Source organism: Tetrahymena thermophila (assembly GCF_000189635.1).
Source record: "Tetrahymena thermophila SB210 genomic scaffold scf_8254667, whole genome shotgun sequence".
Taxonomy (NCBI): domain Eukaryota; phylum Ciliophora; class Oligohymenophorea; order Hymenostomatida; family Tetrahymenidae; genus Tetrahymena; species Tetrahymena thermophila.
In genome coordinates, this window is record NW_002476434.1 from 508,762 (window position 1) to 529,679 (window position 20,918).

Here is a 20,918-nt window from a genome sequence, read left to right on the forward strand (position 1 = left end):
AATTATATGATATATTTTTATTTTAAAAAACATATTGCCATTTAGACCAAAACGTAAAAAACAGTAGGTGATATTTTAATTACAAGATTAATAAATATTATTAAAACTAATTTAATTACAAATGGCCTTGAGAAAGATTTAAAATTATTATTACTGTTTAAAATAGTGTAAATTTAAAAAAAATTATAAAAAAAATAAATATTTGCTGTAATATAGTTGACATAATGAATTATATATTTCTTTTTATAATTTTATTTATAGATAATTAATAATTTTTTATGCAAGCTGATATTGATATTTAATCTGAAGCTGTAGGCGCTTTGGTTAAAATAATTATCTCAATAAAATAAATCAGTAACTATCTGGCTGATACTATTTTACAATTAATAAGAGTTACTATTTTTTTATAGTACTAAAATTGTTAATAAAATTTGATCTTCAAGAAATAGCTCATCCAATTCAGACTAATTTTAAAGCTATTTTCCATAGACAAAGCACTAAGCTTTTTCAATAATACTAGGAATCTCAAAAATATCATAAATTTCACCTTCTCGATACCCACTATAACCATACAACATTGGCTAATCATCAATTACATATTCTTCAGTTTTATTCATTATAATAATCTTTCCTCTGTAATTATCAATTATAAAATTTGGTGTTAGATGTATTTTGAGATTAATTATACCTCCGTAGCTCTTAGAACATGTAATATTCAAGTAAAAATAATTAGTAAGGAGATTTGGCATTTCATAGTATCCTTCTGCTTCTTCAAATTCATCTCCTCTCACATATATAGATGTATTTACAGATTACTACAAATCTAAATTCACTTCTACATGTTTTGCAGATAAAATTATTTTTTATTTTTAAAGAAGTTATTATACTTTATCAAATTGCGATAGTTCAAAACTATCTACATAGTTTTCATGTAAATTAAATTAAGATTATATTTGTAAAGGAAGCATATCAAATTCAAAATTTTTAAGTTAAGTGTAAGTTATTTGAGAAGGATTTTCAAATTTAAAGAAAAAATCACCATTTTCAAAGCATAATTAAAAAGTCAAGGTATGATAATTATTAATTATATTCTCTAGTTTATTTGAAATTCTAAACTAGCTATTTTTATTCAGAAATTATTCATTTGTTATTTCATTTTATTGTGATTTTGTTTCAGAATCAACTGATTCTATTTCTATAGCTTCATTAATTATAGGTATTTCTTCAACTAATTCACTTTATATCATTTCATCAATTATAGGTTTTTCTTCAAGATCAAGAAGCATAACTTCTATTGTTTTCTATAAAAACAATAATTTATTAAGTGAATTAGTAAGTGTAGTTATAAATTTTATGAAATCTGAATATAAAGGTGTAATATTTATTTTGGAATCTGGTATGAAATACTAATCTTGGTTAATAATAAAAGATGAATCTTTAGAAGGATATAGAAAATAATTTTCATTTTTTCTTTCCAAAACTATAAAATCATCTATTTTTAGCATATCTTAAAATATTTAATAGATATTCTTCATCTTACTTTACTTGGCTTAATATTTCGAATTTTATCAATTTTTGTTTCAATTTTTGTAATATTAATGAAACTTTAATTCATAATTTTATCATAATCTTTTTAAAAGGTTTATTTATTCTCAATAAAATCACAAAAAATAATCTGATTAATTATTATGAATTAGTTAGGCGCTATTTAGTAAATACATCAATCTTATTTTCTCGAAGTTTTTAAAGCATGTTAATTGATTATTTTTTATCAAGTTAATCTTACATTTATTATAATAATTATGATTAAGAAATATAAAATACTTTAAATAGAATTTATATTATAAATAAATAACTAAGGTAACAAAATATTTTAATTTTTTTATTATTAAAAAATTTTTAAATTTAATAATAAGATAGAATGATTTATTATGAATTAAACTTCGAGTTAAAGAATTTCAAAAAATAATAAAAAAATAAATAATTATTTGAATTTAGAAGAAATAGTTTTTAAATATATTTTTTCTAATCAATGTGTAAGAAAATTATATTTTTTTACTTAAATAAATATTTTATTTTTCCTTCTTAGAAAAATTATTAAACAATTTTAATAATTTTATATCTATTTTAAAAATATTGATTAATAAAATATAAAATACATCTTTAAATACTATTTAAGTTAAAAAACAAACTAAGTAAAGAAAAATTTTAATTATATTAAGATTAAAATTTTAAGTTTTTTATATTAAATAGGACGATCTGTTATCAATTAAACTACTGAATTCAAAATTTTTTAAAAAAATAATAAGAAATAAATATTTTAATTTAGAAGAAAAAGTTTTTAAATCTATTTTCTCAAACATATGGTTTATAAAAAATAATTTTTTATTTGATTAAGATTTTTTGATACTGTTGATGCTTACTGGAAACTTATCAGATGATTTCAAAATTTAATATGCTTAACTAAATATAGTTAAGTATTAAATTAATTTGATAATGATATTGAAATGAAATATATGACTTTATGTTAATCTATTAGAACTAAAAAAAGATAATATTTGTATTTAGAAAATGATAGACTCCAACTTTCATGAAAATTCTTAAATCCATTAAGCTCAAAATTCAAATATAAAAAGCATCCAAGTTGACATTAAATAGTAAAAGTTTAGTAGTAGAGAAAAATTGTTTTTATTCTACCCTTTGTTAGAAAAATGGATAATAGAAGAAATAAATTAAATAAAGCATAAAAAAAGACTGCATATCCTCATTTCATGCTCAATGGCTATGTTTTGTCTTTGCCTAGCCTAGTAAATGGCTTTTTTTTGCATTAAATATTACATGTATAAGTCTTATAATATTCTTAATCTCACTGCTGAATTAAGCACTTCATTTTTTACACAAATCTTTGCTTCATTGTGTGCAGATTTCTTTTCAATATTGCCCGTTGCTTATTTTACTATAGGCTTATCTATTATTTCTCTTGCACTTTTTGGATACACTGCTATTTTTGATGACAGACTTTTCTTTTTAGCTTTGTTCTTTTCTTTTATCTGCCTTAAACTTTATTATGTTTCCTTTACATATATTATTTACGATTCAGCATATTCTCTTAAAAAGAGATTTAATAATGCGGGTATTTTTTCATTGCTTGTTCTAAATATAAGCATGATTGTGACAAACATAGTAAAATTAGTTGGGCTATCATACTATAGTTCATAATAATAAGAAGAAAAAGGGGACTTATATAAGCTTTACCTAGACTGGCTTTTAATATTTTCTTCTGCAGGTTTATTATTGATAATTATTTCTGCTATTATCTTATAAAAAAGTTATGGAAGTATTCAGAGATTAAGAGAGACTTCTTAAAAATATAAATTATTCACTATCTATTAAGGAATTGGAATTAATTTGAAGTTGATTTATAAATATTTTAGGAATAAAGATTTCATTTATCTCTGCATTTTGAGTTGTGTTGGCTGCGCTTCGATAAGTCCAAACAATATCTTCTTTAATTTATAATCCTGTGGGAAATTTGACGAATTTGAAATAAGTCTCTTTTTTTTAATCAGTTGCATAGGCGGAATTATGGGCTATTATATTTTCTTACATATAAATGAATAAAAAAATTTGGTGGAATCAGGATATCTGTCTATCCAAAAGACTATGGTAATAATAGCTATTAATAAATTAGTAGAAATAATAATCCTTCAGCTTTCTAATTAAATTACAAGAACTATTCTAATAGTTTTATATGGGATAATATACTTCATAAACGGAGCTATTTTCTATTTGGTTTTTGTTATCAACCACCAGTTAAGTATATGCCTTCAACCTTTCCGTAGTTCTCTAAAATGTTTAGGAATAGGAGTTATAACTACATTTTGTGATTTTAATTATATTATTTACAAGATCATAAATATGTTAGATCCTCAATTTTAATGGGTAATGAGCCTCAATATATCTTTTTTATCTCTAGCTATTCTTGTATGTGTTTATTCTTACAGATATTTAAAAAATAAGTAATTTTAAAAATTATACTTAAAAATCAAAGAATAGCACTACAAAGATGTTGGATTTTCATTACAATAAAGGTCTGAGACATTTTGAATGCAACAAATAATATGATTTTATATAAATAGTAATAAATATGTATTCATTATATATTTCTTTCACATAAATCTTAGACTCCATTGACAAATTAATATGAAAATATTCTAATAATTATAATAATTTTTAAATAAACAAACAATAAACAGCGCTTCAAACTCAACTTCTATATAGCTTGATACATCATAGAAAAAATATAATAAAAGATACATTAAATTAAGGGAAAAAAAAGGAGACAAATAGATTTAAACAAAATATTATTTTTATTTGTTAACTTTCTTTTTATGAATTAATTAATTAATGAAATAGAAAAAAATTTTGAAATATTTCTCTTTTTTTAAATATTTATTCAATTTTTACTTTAAATCTTTATATTTTGAATTCTTATTTCTAATTTAAAAGTAAAAAAAAAAATTTTTTGATATTAGATTTTAAAAAAATGATAGCTGAAATAGTAAAAGTGAAAAATGTTAATAGCCCAAACAAACAATTAGAAAATGGCGACAACATGAAATTTAAAGATAATTTTAAATAACTTGAAGAAAGCAAGCCTTAATAAAAATAAGAATAAGAAGGGAAAAAGCTTTTATCTTCAACTAATAAATAATAAAATGACCTTGTTTGTAAAATTAGTTAAAGCTCAATAATAGAAGTGGAAAAGGGTAATAAAAATTTTATTTAATTTTAAGAAAAAAATAGTCATAAAATAGAAAAAATATCCAATTAAAATCCAAAAAATATACAAAATTAGACAAAATAATAACCAAATGAAGTCCCAATTTATTAATTTATCAAAAGTAATGAGAGTTAGATGTAAAATAGTGAAAGTTAAATATTAATAATTGTAGAAAATACTAATTCAACTGAGTAAGAATCTTAGGTTTTATCAGATATTATAAATATTGATTCTGATTTAGGATTGATATGGAAATGCATATTAAATGATAATTTAACCATCTTTTTAATGTTAGATACATAAGAAAATATAGAAAATTTGAAACTTCAAGCAGTATGTAATGATTAAATTTAATAAATTGAAAATATATGGCCGCTTAAAGATACAGTATCTTCATAATATTACTTTAAATTGTGTATTAAAGGTTATAGTAGTAAAGATAATTTAAGTTTTTCGTTAGAAAAATAGAATACACAATATTAAATGAAATTGAACATCTTATTTAATTCAAAATACTAAAATTTTGAAATTGAAAAATATTTTAATAACAAGCAACTGGAAGTTGAGAAAATAAATGATGGATAAATATTCAGTTTTATTAAAACAATGTATTGTTGCTTTGGTTTATATGAATTTATAAGCTATTTTTAAGATTAAAAGTATTTGGATGCTTTATTTTAAGAACCAAAATTAGGATCAACCTTAAAAAAATATCTTAGTAATAATGATTCTTTAATAATGAACTACTTATTAATTGTTAGCAATATGTAGATAGAAATAAAATTTGATGATTTTTAACTTTTTTTGCATTTTCAAAAATTAGCAGACTATCTAAAAAATGAAAAAAATAATAATTACTATAAACTCAATTAAAAATTAGTATTCTCTAATCAAATTAAAAAAATGAAGAGGAAAATCAGTGATTGGTTTTAAAGAATTATTCATTTTGATTTAATAGAAGATTTTATATAATTCTAGAATGTTTTAGACTTTTCAATAAGTTAAAAAGCAGTAAATATACTTTTGTAAAAATAAAAGTATAGTTTAATAAGCTTATATTAGCTTTAATAGTAAAATTAAATATATATAGATAAAAAAACATGGTTTGAATTAATTAAGGAATAGCTTTCTTAAATTAACAACTTAGCATTATTTCAACAGTAGATAGAGAAAAATTAATTGCTTATACTTAAATTGATTTAAGATTAAAATAAAATGTTTATGATTGATAATAGATAAAGCCTAATTACTTTAATTAGAAATAGAATATATGATTTGATTTAAAGAGAAAATAAATCAATATGTGTTTTAAAAATAATTTAGAACATAGATGGCATAATATAAACGCGATTTATTGAGGATCAACTTTAATTCTTAAATCAATATCTTTAGTAATTTGATTACAATAAATTAAGTGAAAGAGATGAGAATGAAATAGAAAATATCATAAATTTATTTTCATAGCATATTTAGGTATAAACATTAGAAAATATACTACGCTAACTTAAAAATTTTGAAGAAAGTTAACACAAAAAAATAATTTAATAAATATTAGAATTATTTTATCAAAAAAATTAAAAAGGTAACAAATTTTAGCAAAATAACTTTTTAGAAATAGTCAGAAACATTTATAGTTAGGAGATCTAAAATCTAATTTCAAATATAGATAAATTTAAGAAGGCATCAAGATTTGTTGAATTTGTAGCAAGATAATTTTAAAATATTGATTTTTAAATCATTTTTGATAATATAAGAAAACTTTTTAATTTTGCGTTTTAATGCTTAGAAAAAAAAAATTTTATTTCTGATTTTTAATCTTTGATTCAAATTTTGACAAATATTTAGCAATCTAATTATGAATTATAATAATTATTTGCTGATTATAAGAATTAACTAGTTAAATTTTTAAGCGAAAAAATTATTAAATAGTGTTAAACATAATAATCTTTTTAAAATCTGTTGTATAATTTAACTGAAAAAAGTAGTTTAATGTAACAATTTTAATCTAGTTGGATATTTGATTAAATTGTTGAATAGCTAATACAAATTAAAAAACCTGATCCAGAAACTGTTTTCTCAGATGATTTTTATTCGATGTTTGTCTTTTTGCTATCAAAGGACTCTCTATTTAAAAAGCATGAATTCTACCTTTTTTGTTAGAATTTAGCTAATAAATTTTTAAAAATTGAAGATATAGAATGGGGAATAATTTAGTACTATGTGAAGAACGAAGCACTTTATACAAGATTTTTATAGGTATTTAGTGTAGAAGCAATAAGATTTAGCAAAAAGCAAAAACAAATCTTACAAAAAGCATCTGAAAAAGTATATAAAGTAGAACAATTTTTAAATATATTGACAAAAATATTTTAAGTGCAAACAAACAATCATATCATTTAAAAATGCTATAATCTTAACAAAACTTATAATAAAACAAGTTGGTCTAAGATTTCTCAAAATAAAGATTTAGAAGAACTAGACAACTATCAAGATATTATTCAGATTTCACATTAATTATATAATTCAACAATTTTTAAAAGTATAGCACGTCAATTTTCTTAAAAGAATTAAATAGATGAAGTTTATTAAACTATTAAATAGCAAATCATGCCTCTGATATTTTATACGGCTAAACAAGTTAGTACTGGAACAGGATTGGATTTCTCTTCAAAAATCTCTAACTAAAGCATTTTAAATAATTAATATATATCTTAAAAAATCATTTAAGAACAACCTATTGTGTAGAACTACCTTTACATTTTAGAGAAATATATTATCGAAATTAATTAAGAAGAAGAGTAAGAAATGATGCACTTGAATGAAATTTTAGAATTCATCTTTTCAGATACAAAATTTAATTAATATATTGATTAAAGTTTAGTAACATAATTCATGAAAAATTCTAGAGATATTTATAGATAGGTATAAATAACATAACAAATTATGCATATTTCTAATAGCGTACAAGTAGACTTACCAGATTAGTTAGTGGAAGTGTTTAAGAAACTTAGTAAATTATAATCAGATCACGAAAACACTTATTAGAATATGATGGATTTTTACAATTAGAATTTAACAAAATTTTCATACATTTATGAGAATGTGGAAGATATTTAATTAAGATTAATTCCCGTTTTGAAAAACTATTCCAATATTTTAAATAAATGGAATGATTAGATATTAAATGATTTAAAGCAGAGTGATGAATAGGATATAGCTGAGTAAATTAATTGGCTAATTGGCATTAAAAAAAAACTCATTGATTATAGAGCATATGAATATGTTTAATTACTTGATAAAGAAAAAAGTTTAACCAACTTATTAAATTAAGTATCTAACATTGTTAAATGTATTTAATAAGATCAAGCACTAACTAAATAAATAGAAGGAGTTAGTATCTCTTTTCAAAGAATCAAAGATTATTTAGATGAGCAGCAAGGTGGTTAGAGCTCTATTAGTGTGATGAATAAATTTTTAGAACTAGGGACAATTATCATAACTTTTTAGGACATTTAAGGCAGGATGTAGGAAGAGATTGTCTTTTAAGTAATTTTAATTAGTATAAAAAATTTATGAAAAAATAATTATTTTATTTATTAAAGATAGAGGAGCCTTTGTAAGAGTAATAATAACCCCAGTAAATGCAAATTGCTAATTAATAATAAGGATAGAACTAAAATAGCTCATATTAAAAGAAAACTATTATAAAAAGGTTTGATATGGATGAAATATACTCAATTTAATCAAGGTTAAATTTGTAAGTTTAAAATAACTAAGATGATGCTAAAAATTTGAGTATCATAGAAAGAAAATAATACTTTGATATCCTTGTTAAATATAGCTAACACATAGCATAAACTATTATCTATCTAGATGAAGAAGGTAGTTTAGAAGAATAAATATAATAAATTACTGTTCAAATTTAAAATAATCTACCTTAGAAAATAATTCAAGATTTATAAGAAGTGATTAATATTTATGAAGGTAAGATATAATAATGGCATTAAACTCTTTTAAATATGAATAGTAAGTATCCTGTTCTTTAACTTATACCTTAGCACTTATTAAGAAAATTTAGCTACTATATATTTAAAAAATATATGGAATTTGTGTATCAAAATGAATCAACTGAAGTAAATAATAGATAGCCTCCTTTATAAATTAAGGAATCAATAAGAATATAAAAGATTTAATTTGACTTAAAAAATTTAATGGTAGAAAGCAACTGTCAAAATTATTTGCAAATGATATTTATCAATCCTAGTACAATTAACTATAAAGCATATGAAAACGAGTTAACTATATTTAGTGATCCAAATTCTGAAGCATAAATAAGAATAGAACTAATTGCTAAGATTCTTTAAGATGCTTTCAAGAATAATAATCACATTTAATTGAACAAAAATAATAATGAACCCTTATAGATTTGTAGAAAATAGGTCAAAGACTATTAAGACTGTATTAAATTTTTGTTGAGATTTCCTTCAATTTCAGCTTATTAAGTACTTATTTGTAACTCAGATACAAACTTTTAAGATATTTCTTGTTTCTTCTTAAGAGCGACTAAATTTCAAATTATTTAAAAGTAATAAATTCACTATGAAAAATACTTTTTATGTAACTTTGATCAACTTAATTACATTTCACAGTAAAAGACTATTAAGTTGATAAGTTAAATTAATTCTGATTCTATAAAATCTAAAAACAAAATATTTATCATTTATAGAGATCAAAGAGATAAGTAATAACTTTAAAGTATAGTCAATTACTAAATTATTAATGATTCATGGTAAGATTTTCTTTAAATAAATCACGATGATGATGTATACTAAGATAAGGTCTCAGTGAATAAAGAAAATATATATATATATACTTCAAAAAGAGCAGGTATAAAATATTTTATTATTAAATTTTTTAAATAATTTTTAAATATAAAATATTCCTTAAATTAAAATATCAGGTGAGGGAAAGACTTACCAGATTTAGCAATAGATTCTAAGTAAAACAAATAAAAACTAATATATAAGAATCCCTTTGCACTAATTTGAAAATCTTGATTAGTTCATATCTAATATCATAAAAAATTCACCTAATAATGAACTTTAAAAATACTATCATTTAGATGTATGCTATGACGAAACTGATGAGGTAAGCTTGCTTCTTTACCAAATACTTATGCTAAATTGCGTTTGTAAAAATTTTAAAACTGTGTACTTACTACCATCAAACTCAGTATATTTTGTAGAAAAATCTAATTTTTTTGATAGACAATATATTCAATTCCTTGACTTAGTAAACAATCAAGCAAAAGATAATCAAGAAAATATATATAAGATAGATGTAGTTTTTTCATTAAGCAATTTTATCATAGATAATGATTTATTTAGTCAACATTAATTTGCCTTTTAGTATTTAAAAATTTCTATGCAATCAGAAAATTCATTCTATATTTTTAGCAACTACTAAAGTCAAATAGAAGATTTTAACCAACATAAAGCAATAAATAGTAAAGAAGCATAAGATTTATTAAAAAATTTATTTGCTAATTAGGGAATTAATGAGAATGAAATAACTTTTTCTCATATATAAATGTTTATTTAGCAACTTTGGTGTAAATTGTAATTATTTGAAAATCTGGAGCTGTTTAAATTAAATTACATATATTAAATATAATAAGCCGCATAAGTATAGGATTAAACTATATTTGAAAATGTAAGAAATAATTTAATTAAGACTATTATTTAATAATCACTTAATAGTACATTGTTAATTGAATAAAAAAATATAGAAATAAATTAAAAAAAAAATAAGAAGTAAGTTACACTTTTTTAAATTGAATAGTTTGAGAAAACAAATAAAGAGTTAATTTAGCAAAGCTATAATTCATAAATAAGCCAAAAAGGACTAAATTTTAAAAATAAAACTTGTGCAAGTTACTTTTAAAGGTGCTTTAATACTAAATTATACTAATAACAAATTGTTTCAATTAAAAAGTAAATAGATGAAAAAACAAATTTCAAAGACTTGCAATTGAAGGAATTACAAAATTTAATCTGTAAAAAATACTAAAAACTCAATTTTAAAATAGATTTGGACCCTCAGGATAATGAAATCAGAGAAAAAGTAATTTTATTAATTAATTCATAAATTGTTTTTTTCAATTTTTTTTTGTTAACATAATAGAATAAAATGAAAAAGTACAACAATTTAGACAAAGACATTTTAGCATTGAAAGTTGATGATTTTATTATTGTTACATAAGTTTAAAATCAGACAACATATTAAATGTAACAAATCATATAATTTTTGCAGTAATATATTTAGATTTACAATACATTTAAGCAAAAATAAGATTAGAGTAAATATGAGTTGTAAATCCCAGATTTTTCATAGAATTAATAAGATAGCCTTGCTTAGATAGTAGTTAATATTGTTTGTGAGTAGCCAGGAGAGTTTTTCAATCTTGTAACGAAAAAAAATAATGAAAATTTATAAAAAATACTTTCCAATTTTGTTTTTTCTCCTGATAATGCTTTTAAAATGGTACTGATAGCTTTTAGAATTTAAGCTAGGCTTCCTGTTATTATAATGGGTGAAACTGGAATAGGAAAAACTTAATGCATCAAAATACTCTCTGAGCTTTTGAAATACGAATTTCGAATTATAGAAATAGATTCTGGCTTACATGTAGATAAGATAGTAAATGCAATACTAATGTATTAAAATGATTAGTAATGGGATAATTAGAAGGTTTTAATATTTTTAGATGAAGTAAATACTACTTACTGTGTTAATGGAATCATCAAAGAAATAATCATTGATAGATACATTAATGGCGTGAAAATTAAGGATAATATAGTATTTGTAGCAGCCTGTAATCCTTACTAATACAAAAAATTCAAAGTAGAATAAGATGACCTCTAAGCAAATAATCTACTTTTATAGTAATCGCAAAATAAAAAATCTTATGAGTTAGAATATAAAGTGAAACCTCTTAGGGAAAGCTTTTCATATTGTATCATCAATTTTAAAAGTTTAGAAGAGGAATAGGAGCTATTGTATATTGAAAATTTGATAAAAATGTATTAACATAAAAATGAAAAATGCAATATTAGCGAAAAAGAAGTAGAATAATTAAAAATATTACTATTCTAATCATAGTTATTTATCCGTAAAGAATCGTGTGAAAGAAGTGTGAGTTTAAGAGACGTGAACAGATTTTTAATTTTATATTTTTATTTCTAATAGAAATATTTCAGAATTAAATTAGATAACGAAAATAGTAATTATGATCAAAATGCAGTTATGAGTGAAGTAAAACAAAAATCTGTCATATTAGCCCTATACATGGTTTACTATTTGAGATTGTAAATCTAAGTTAAAAGAGAGTTATACTTAAAGTTTTATGAATATCTTGTTAACTAAAACTAATGGCCAAATATTAAATTTAAATAAACTGTTGATGAAGAATTAAAGTGGTTAACTGATTAATGCGGTATTTAATCGCAATACATAGCAAAAAATAATGCTTTGTAAGAAAATATTTTCTGTATCATCATATGCTTACTAAATAAAATACCTCTAATAATAACAGGCGAGCCTGGTACTTCTAAAACTCTAAGCTTTTCTATTGCTCTTAACTGCTTAAAAGGAAATTCTTAAAGCAAATTTTTTACTTCTCAACCTACCATTAAAGAATTTTATTATTAAGTAAAATTTCATTAAATATTTATTTTCTAAATATCTTTTCTAAAAGGGTAATCCTCAAACTACTTCAAAACACATTGAAGACGTATTTAACTAAGCAAGGAAATATCAGGCTTCCATGAAATCTAACTTTAAAGTGATACCACTAGTGGTTATTGATGAAATTGGATAAGGAGAAGCAAACAAAAATAATCCTAATAAAGTAAATTTATTAATTTAATAATTAAAGTCATAATTGTATGTTTGTTTAAAATTAAAAAGATACTTCATTATCAGTTGGAAAACTGTGATGTAGCTTTTTTGGCTATATCTAATGTTGATTTAGATGTGTCTAATATGAATAGATGTCTACATTTATATAGGTAGAAATTCACAGAATAGGACTTAAAAGATTTTATTGTCGAGATCATGAAAGGATTCAATAATTTCCCAAAAGAGATTGAAGAATTAATATTATAAGTAAATCAAAACACCAAATCCAAATTTTATAAATTTTTTATTTTTTTAAATTTAGATCGCCCAAATCTATCATAAATTTTAATAAGGATAAAAAACCTAAAAACATGGAACTCGAGATTTTTATTATACAGTTAAATATACTTGTCACAAACTAAATATTTTAATAGAATCAAACACCTAAATTACTAAATAAGAAGCATAGAAATTCATAGCAAAAGCTTTCTACAAAAATTTTGGAGGTGATATTTCAAACTAGTAGATCATTATGAATTTGGTTAAAGAAACTTACTAGTTAGACAATGAAATATTGTAAATCAGTTAAGCTGATTTAATAAGAGAAAGCATAAATTCAATAAACAATGGTGATTTTTATCATTCAAGATTTTTAATGCTTGTAACAAAGGATCCTATTTGTTGCACTAATTATGTTCAATCTTTATTTAAATAGGAAAATAAAAAGAGTGAAGTAAGTAATTATTTCTTTAGTAAATAAAAAAAATTTATTTATTTATATCAGGTGTTTATGGGATCACATTTTAGAGATGATCATACAGTAGATTTAAGTAAAGATATAAGTAAGTTAAATTCTAGAATAGAGTCAGGTATCAATGTAATATCTGTTCAGTAGTATTACTTATATACTATATACTATGATTTCTTCACAATGAATTTCATTAGAATGGGTGAAAATAATACTTTTAGAATCAGCTATAAGCAATTCTCAAAGAGAGTTTAAGTGAAACCTGAATTCATCTTTGTTATAATAGCACATCAAGACGAATATGAGCATATGGATCCTGCTTTGCTTAATAGATTTGAAAAATATATAATAAATTTAAAAGACTTGTTAAGTGAAGCTGACAGAAAGCTACTGGTTGAGCTTAAAAAAGAGTATGTTTTTTATTTTAAAATTTCAATTCAAATTGAGTATTTTATTAATTATTTAGAATAAGATAACTAGAGAATATCTAATCAAATATGAAATTATTTACTTTTTCTTCTGAGAGTGAGCTATACAGCTTAGTTATACAGTAAAAGCACAATGAAGAAAATTATGAATGTTTAAAATAAAAGTGTTTGAACAAGCTAGGAGATTTGACATATAGAACTTACATTTTCCATAATAAAAACAATGAGAACAATGTTCAATACAAAGATTGGTTAAATAGATCATATCTAGATAATTTATTAAGCTATTTAGAATATTAGAAGTAGCAAATTAATTAAAAATAAGAATCTTTTAAAAGCATTATTTATACAACCTCCTTTATGCATGATAAATACAAATAACAGATCGATCTAAAGGGATTCAATTCTAAAATAATAAGCATTAAAATTTATCCTACTAAAGATTTATTTATCTAACAACTAGAAGAATTTTACAATAAAGGAGATGAAGATTTACTTATAATAGGTGTTGATCAAATATATGAATCGTATAAGAACTTATGCTACTTGCAGTATGAGCTATAATATTATCACTCTTTATACCAACAACAAAACAAAAAGAAACTTAAAAACTTAATTTTAACTATTCAGCTATCTTCTTTAAATGTCAATGGATTGGCGTTTTGTGAAAATTGGAACCAAGTTTAAATTGAAAATCTTCTACCATATGTCTATACAGTTCCTGTGAATTTATCTCATAAAATACTAGAAAAAGCTAACTAAAAGTTAAATTATCGTTATCTAGTTAACAACAACATTATAACAATCCTAACAGATAAATATGATAGGGATATTTTCTTATATTTTATCTCTACACCAGGTTTTTTTACAAGCTTAATGACAAGCATTTAAATTAATGATAGCCAAAATACAAATGAGAGTAATGAAACCAAATATACATACTTAAATAGTAGAATTAACTATTTTAAAAAACTTATTTCATTTTATAATGGCATTCAAAGTGAATATTAAATCTAATTACTTAAATTATTTTATGAACAGTTTGATAAAAAGATAAGGATAGATTAAAATTACGACGTTCATTGGTCAAAAAATATTTAATTTCCAAATGTTGTCTACAAAAAAGAAGGAAACAATAAAAAAATAAATAAGACTCAATAAATTCCAATCATAAACTTTGAAAAAATTCTTATTAATCATCTAATAAGTTATTTCGTTGATTAGCTATCTGAAATAGTAGTTATTATGGAAAAAAATAATTTTATTGTAGAGGATTTAATTATAGAAAATGAAATAAATGTAGAGTAAAGAAAAAATTAGATAGAAATGATAAAACAATATTTTAATTTCGAGTACAATCAACCAGTTATAAAAATATTATAAAAAATACCTGAACCTTTCAAATTAATATAATCAAGATAAATGTATAATTAATTAGAAGAAAACAAGTTTCGCATGTAGTATTTAGAATTAAATAATATTAAAAAAGACATGGCATACTTGCTTTTATATATTGAAGATTTTTCAAGAATTAAAAGATTCTTACCCGATTAGATAAAAGAAATTCTAATCATGCTAGTTAAATAGAATAAATTATAATCATATTAAAGTATTCATTAATTCTGTTGGGATTATGAAGATATTTTAACTGAAAAAGCTGAACTTTTCAAATGTTTAAAAATTGATGGTTTTATATAAAAGCTCACTTAATTTATAATAAGCAATAATATAAACAAATAATAATTGAACACATTCTATCAAGATACTTCATTCTAATTCGTAGCTAATTAACCATTAATGAAAGATGTTAAAAAATTTACTTAATAAGTTAATATTTTCATAAAGTTTTTCTCTTATGACAATATTGATTCCTAAATATTAATTTATCTCCAAAAATTAAGAGAGATTATACCAATTTAATTTCAGCATATATATTAGGTAAAATATATTTATATTTTTTTAAAAAATATTTTTATTTTTTTTATTGTAGGAAATTTCAGGAGAAATTCTTCAATATAAATCCCTTGGATTTATAGAATTATAAAAAAATGTTTAGATAGAGGAGCTTTCTTAAATAGAATAATTAAAATTTTCAATTAAGTTTAACAAAATTCATTTAAATGCTAATTTCATCAATGGTGAAGAAAAATAAATTTTTATATAGAATTTCTTAAACTAAACTTTTACATATTTACAACAAGTTTAACAAAACTCTCAAAACTATGCTATTGATTCTTAAATTACAAGTATAATAAAATAAGGAGTTAGTATTATTGTTGTTTAGTTTATCTAAGAAAATAAAGATGTGCTTTTAATTAAGTTAATGTAAGAGTTATAACCAAATTAATAAAATGCATCTAATATTTCTAGCATCTTAAGATAATTTTTTGATTAAATTAAAATGCCTATCTCCTCTCCTCTCTCAATTATTTTTGTGGAAACACTATATAATGAACTTATAGCTTTATACAAAAACCCTATATTATAAACATTGAATTTTGTTAGTATTTATCAAGCCTTCAAAGATTCTAGAAAAGATCATGCTAATCTTAGTTAGTTAATTGCTATTTCTTGTCTAAAAATCCTTTCTTCAGTAAATTTATTGAAATAAAATTTATATTAAATTTTATACTTTAGTATTTAATAGATCCAATAAAATAGACTATGTAGAATGGCACTTTAGAATTCTAAATTTAAAATAAATCATTTTTAGATATTTTGACTTTAATGTCAGATTCGTTTGATGCTTAGGATCCATAAAACAATATTTTTCATAATCATATAATATTATAAATAATAGATTCTTTACCTATTTCCATAGTAGAATATTCAAAAAAACTAGATGATAATAAGTAGAATTAAAATTAGTTAGGTTTCATTTATAAATTTATATCCAAATATGAAGATTACTATGCTAAACTATAAAAATTACTTCGTGATAAAGAAAGCTACACTACTATATTTAAGATAAACAATAATGAATATAAACCTTAAGAAAAACCAAAATTATTGAATATCTTAAACTTAAACAACAATAATTTAAAAAGAATTTAATTTATTTATCCAATAATAAGTCTAATAAAAATCATTTACGAGAAATATGCTTATGAATTTAATGAAAATGATTTAAAAGAAATAGATTTATCCTATATATTTTAAAATAGCTTAGAAATAAACGAAAATTAACTTCTAAATTCTAAGATTGCAATAGAAAAGGTAAATTATAAAAAAAATATTTTTTTATTATTGTTAATAGTTTTTATTTTTTAAAGTTATTAGATTAAAATGATGATGATGATGATGTAAACCAATTAAAACTTTTTGAATTGATATGCCCTCAAAAAGACTAGAATAAAAGTAGAATCTTTTAAGAGATTAAGAATTTAATAAATATTTAGAATGAAGCGATAAATCAAATTTCAAGTTCACAAGAAAAATTTATTTTTGATACAACCTAATCTGATTTTATTGAAATAAAATCTGACTTATTTGATAAAAAACATATTTATTTTTTTTCAGATGGCGAAGGAAAAGTAAACTATGAAGAACTATAAGATTATTACTAAAATGAATTTTTAGAATTTAAACCAAAGATATTAGGATTAGATAAAGTTGACTATAAAGTCAAACAATAATTTTACTCATTAGACTTGATATACCATAATTTATAAATTCCTCAAAAAGAACTAACTTTGGATAAAATTTATAATTTAGAAAATTTAAATATTGACACAGAGTCATGTATTGAAATAAGAAATATTCTGATTAAACTTAATTAAATGCTGAAGGTTAAAGGTAATAAAGTTGGCGATTCTGAAGTATTAATAACAAAGCTACTTCAAACAAATAATATAAAAGAAGAATTAGATAATAAAATAATTTAACTTCTTGACAATTTCACTTGCAACTATCTCTGTTCTTTAATTTAGTATTTTGAAAATAAAATAATGGACTATCTTATAAGCTTATTGATTACGAGGAAGTATATTGGTGAATAAATTTAATAAGAATCAGACTTAAATAAACTTATTTAACTAATCTAATAAAATTAAATATAGATAAATAGTTTCAAAAATTTGATCGGAAGATTTATTATAAGGTTGAACAAAAACTTTAGGGTTGGTTCATTGCAAAACAATCTATTTTAAAACATATTTGACTCAAAGTATTAAAAGGAGTTTTTTTCATCAATTGAGTCACCATTATGCAGTATTAAATTATAATAGGAGTTTAAGAAATTTTTATTTACAAATGAAGACTCTTATATAATTTATCAAAGATTATTAATCTTAATTGAATTAGATAAAAAATAATAATAATAAGAATTATAAAATTTAAAATTAGAATAAAATAAAAATAAAAATAATCAAAACGCAATAAAACTATTGATAGATGAAAAATGTTAAGACATGCAGTAAAATATAGATTAAGATGTATAAGATAATAGCTAGTATAACGAAGATTAATCATTTTTAGATGTTGTGTGAAATTTATTTAAAATATTATTTTTTTATTACTGTTTGTAAAATTATAAATTAAATATTTATTTTGATTTTAGAAATTGGAATTTTAATATTATTTTTTACTTCTTCATTCATATTAAAACATTTAATTTTACATTCAATCAAAAATTCAACTTTTTTATTTTATTTTTTGTTCTGGAATTAAAAGAATTTTCTCTTTTTAATTTTTATTAACATTAATTAAAACAAGGAAGCATGTTTTTCAGGTTTAAGATTATCAAAAATAAAATTATTTCTAAATTATTAAAACAATATGGTTTAACTCACTATCAATTATTCTAGTTGAAAAAAATACTACATTATAAATAATTTTTTTATTTTAATATAATTAATAAAAAAATTATGAAACAAAATTATTTTTTTAAAATAATTTTTAATTATTAACATTATTAAAGTAAAAGTTTAAATAGTTAAAAGAAAGGAAAAGAGAGTGAAATGCGAATAGAAAATTAAAAAAAATAAATAGTAAAGAGTAAAGAGTAGACTGTATGGAATAAAAGCTGAAATTAAAAAGGTAGTTATTATAATTAATTTATATACAAAATAAATATTGAGAAAAAAAATTCATTTTTTCAGAGAATAAAATCGTAACAATTATTTTAATAATGTCCTTTAAATAAATGATTTATAATTAAATACTTTTATTTCTTAAATTTGCTTTTGGATTTAAATTATGATTGAAATATCCTTATTTATTTAAAATAGATATCTCAGGTCAATTTTTCCCATTTTATATTACATAATCTTGATAATTTGTATCATTAATTGATGGGGAAATCCAATTATACCTATTCTTTTTAAATTACGATTATCATTTGGTGAAATAAATATCTTTTTTTTCATAAAAAAGCTTTTCCTATCCACTATAAGTTTTTAATTAAGATATATAGGTCATAATTCATAGATATTTTTAGATTTTGAAATAATCCATTTTATTTCATTTCAAAATATCCCTTTTTACTTGATTGATAATATAAATCATTAATTGCATATTATAATTTACCCATCATAAGTTGGAAAATAAATATATTAGAAATCAAAAATTTAAATAAATATCTAGCAATTTTTGAATATATTTATTAATAGTAACTTAAAATAATGATGTCTTAAAAATATGTCTAAAATAAAAATTATTAATCCATTTTGCTATTAAATTTTTCATGAAAACAAATAAAATAAGATAAGGAAATTGAATAAATTAATGATAAAACTTATTAAAACAAGCAATTTTATTTTGTTCATTTTGATTTAATGGATATTTTAAAATTTGGTTCATATAAATTAACTTATCATTTTTAAATTATATTTCTCTTTTTTAAAAATAATAATTTATTATTGTTATAAAAGAGGAGAATTTCTTTTTTAAATTATCATCAAATTATTATATAAATACTCTCACCTTAAAGAAAGTATTTATAGTTTTTAAGCAGGGTATTAAACAATGATTTAAATAGAAATAGCTGAAAAAGTTATCCTTAGATACCATGTTTACCCTCTATCAGAAGGTATGCTATCTTTTTGAAGTAAATTATGATTAATTAGAAGAAAAAGTTGAAGAAAAAATAATAATTAAATTCTCAAAAAAATCAAAGTAATTTAGTATATTCAAAGGGAATATGAATTTTTAAACAAAATCAACCAACCATTATTATTTGATAAAATTATAAATGAAGAAGTGGATTTCTTTATTTATCAACTAAAAATTGATTCAAAACTAATTTGAAAAAGCTGTACTTTAAAAGAAAATTGTTTATGTATTGCTTTATTCATATTCACTGTAGCTCCTATTTTTATTACAGGAGAATCTGCAATATCAAAGTCATTAAAGTTTACAATAACTTTTTTAAAACTTTTTGCAACTAAAATTAAGTTTCACCCTTAATTTAAGGGTTGACGGTAATTGAAATATCATATAAATATTGAAAAAAGAATTAATTTTTTAAAAAAATAAAATCCTAATAATTATTTTATTTAAATAAATGATTATTTAATTAATACTTTTATTATTTAAATTTACTATTGGATTTAGATTATGATAGAAATATCTTTATTTATTTAATTAAAATACATATTTTTAGGTTAATTTTTTCCCATGTTGTATTACATAACCATGTAAATTTTTATCCTAAATTAATTGGTAATGAAATCTAATTATACCATTTCTTTTTAAATTTTCAATATGAACTGGTGAAATAAATATCTTTGTTTGCACAAAAAAATATTCCCTTTAAATACTTAGGGTTATTACTGAACTTTTAGCGAAGAAAAATAATTGAGCAATATATCGTATTAGTTACCTTAAAGATAAATAGATATAACATCAAATTAAAAACTCCAGAAAAAGATTAAGAATTCAATCATTTAATCAATAGTTTATGGGAAACATTAATTATAGAGCTCACCATATTAAATATGTCTCAAAGTAAATGATCGATTTGATTGAAGGATATGTTATTATGTTCTAATTGGGAAAATAAAAGAAAGAACTATATTAATTCAGGTATTAAATAAAGGATTAAGTATCTATCCCCCTTAGA

The 20,918-nt window shown here is 21.1% G+C and overlaps 4 protein-coding genes across 4 annotated transcripts; 2 read left to right on the forward strand and 2 right to left on the reverse strand. All coding sequences in view use genetic code 6, as the record gives it.

Annotated features, from left to right (window-relative positions):
* Window positions 1-338: 338 nt before the first annotated feature.
* Window positions 339-1,535, reverse strand: TTHERM_00028800 (hypothetical protein; the record flags this gene model as incomplete). The annotated part of the gene is made up of 1 exon (XM_971783.2): window positions 339-1,535. One exon carries the CDS (start codon window positions 1,533-1,535, stop codon window positions 339-341), a length of 1,197 nt encoding a protein of 398 aa, XP_976876.2.
* Window positions 1,536-2,615: 1,080 nt separating this feature from the next.
* On the reverse strand, window positions 2,616-3,609 carry TTHERM_000028808 (transmembrane protein, putative; the record flags this gene model as incomplete). The annotated part of the gene is made up of 2 exons (XM_012797093.1): window positions 2,616-3,206; window positions 3,256-3,609. The coding sequence occupies 2 exons, from the start codon at window positions 3,607-3,609 to the stop codon at window positions 2,616-2,618; spliced, it is 945 nt and encodes a 314-aa protein (XP_012652547.1).
* Window positions 3,610-4,718: 1,109 nt separating this feature from the next.
* TTHERM_000028809 (hypothetical protein) lies at window positions 4,719-5,030 on the forward strand (the record flags this gene model as incomplete). Its single annotated transcript, XM_012797094.1, has 1 exon — window positions 4,719-5,030. The coding sequence occupies one exon, from the start codon at window positions 4,719-4,721 to the stop codon at window positions 5,028-5,030; it is 312 nt and encodes a 103-aa protein (XP_012652548.1).
* Window positions 5,031-6,772: 1,742 nt separating this feature from the next.
* Window positions 6,773-18,345, forward strand: TTHERM_00028810 (AAA domain, dynein subfamily protein; the record flags this gene model as incomplete). Its single annotated transcript, XM_971784.2, has 15 exons — window positions 6,773-8,329; window positions 8,386-9,431; window positions 9,510-9,670; window positions 9,744-9,974; window positions 10,461-10,495; window positions 10,778-10,906; window positions 10,967-12,493; window positions 12,540-12,692; window positions 12,752-12,949; window positions 13,005-13,415; window positions 13,467-13,840; window positions 13,897-15,796; window positions 15,849-16,451; window positions 16,496-17,074; window positions 17,131-18,345. 15 exons carry the CDS (start codon window positions 6,773-6,775, stop codon window positions 18,343-18,345), a joined length of 10,119 nt encoding a protein of 3,372 aa, XP_976877.2.
* Between the last annotated feature and the right edge of the window lie 2,573 nt (window positions 18,346-20,918).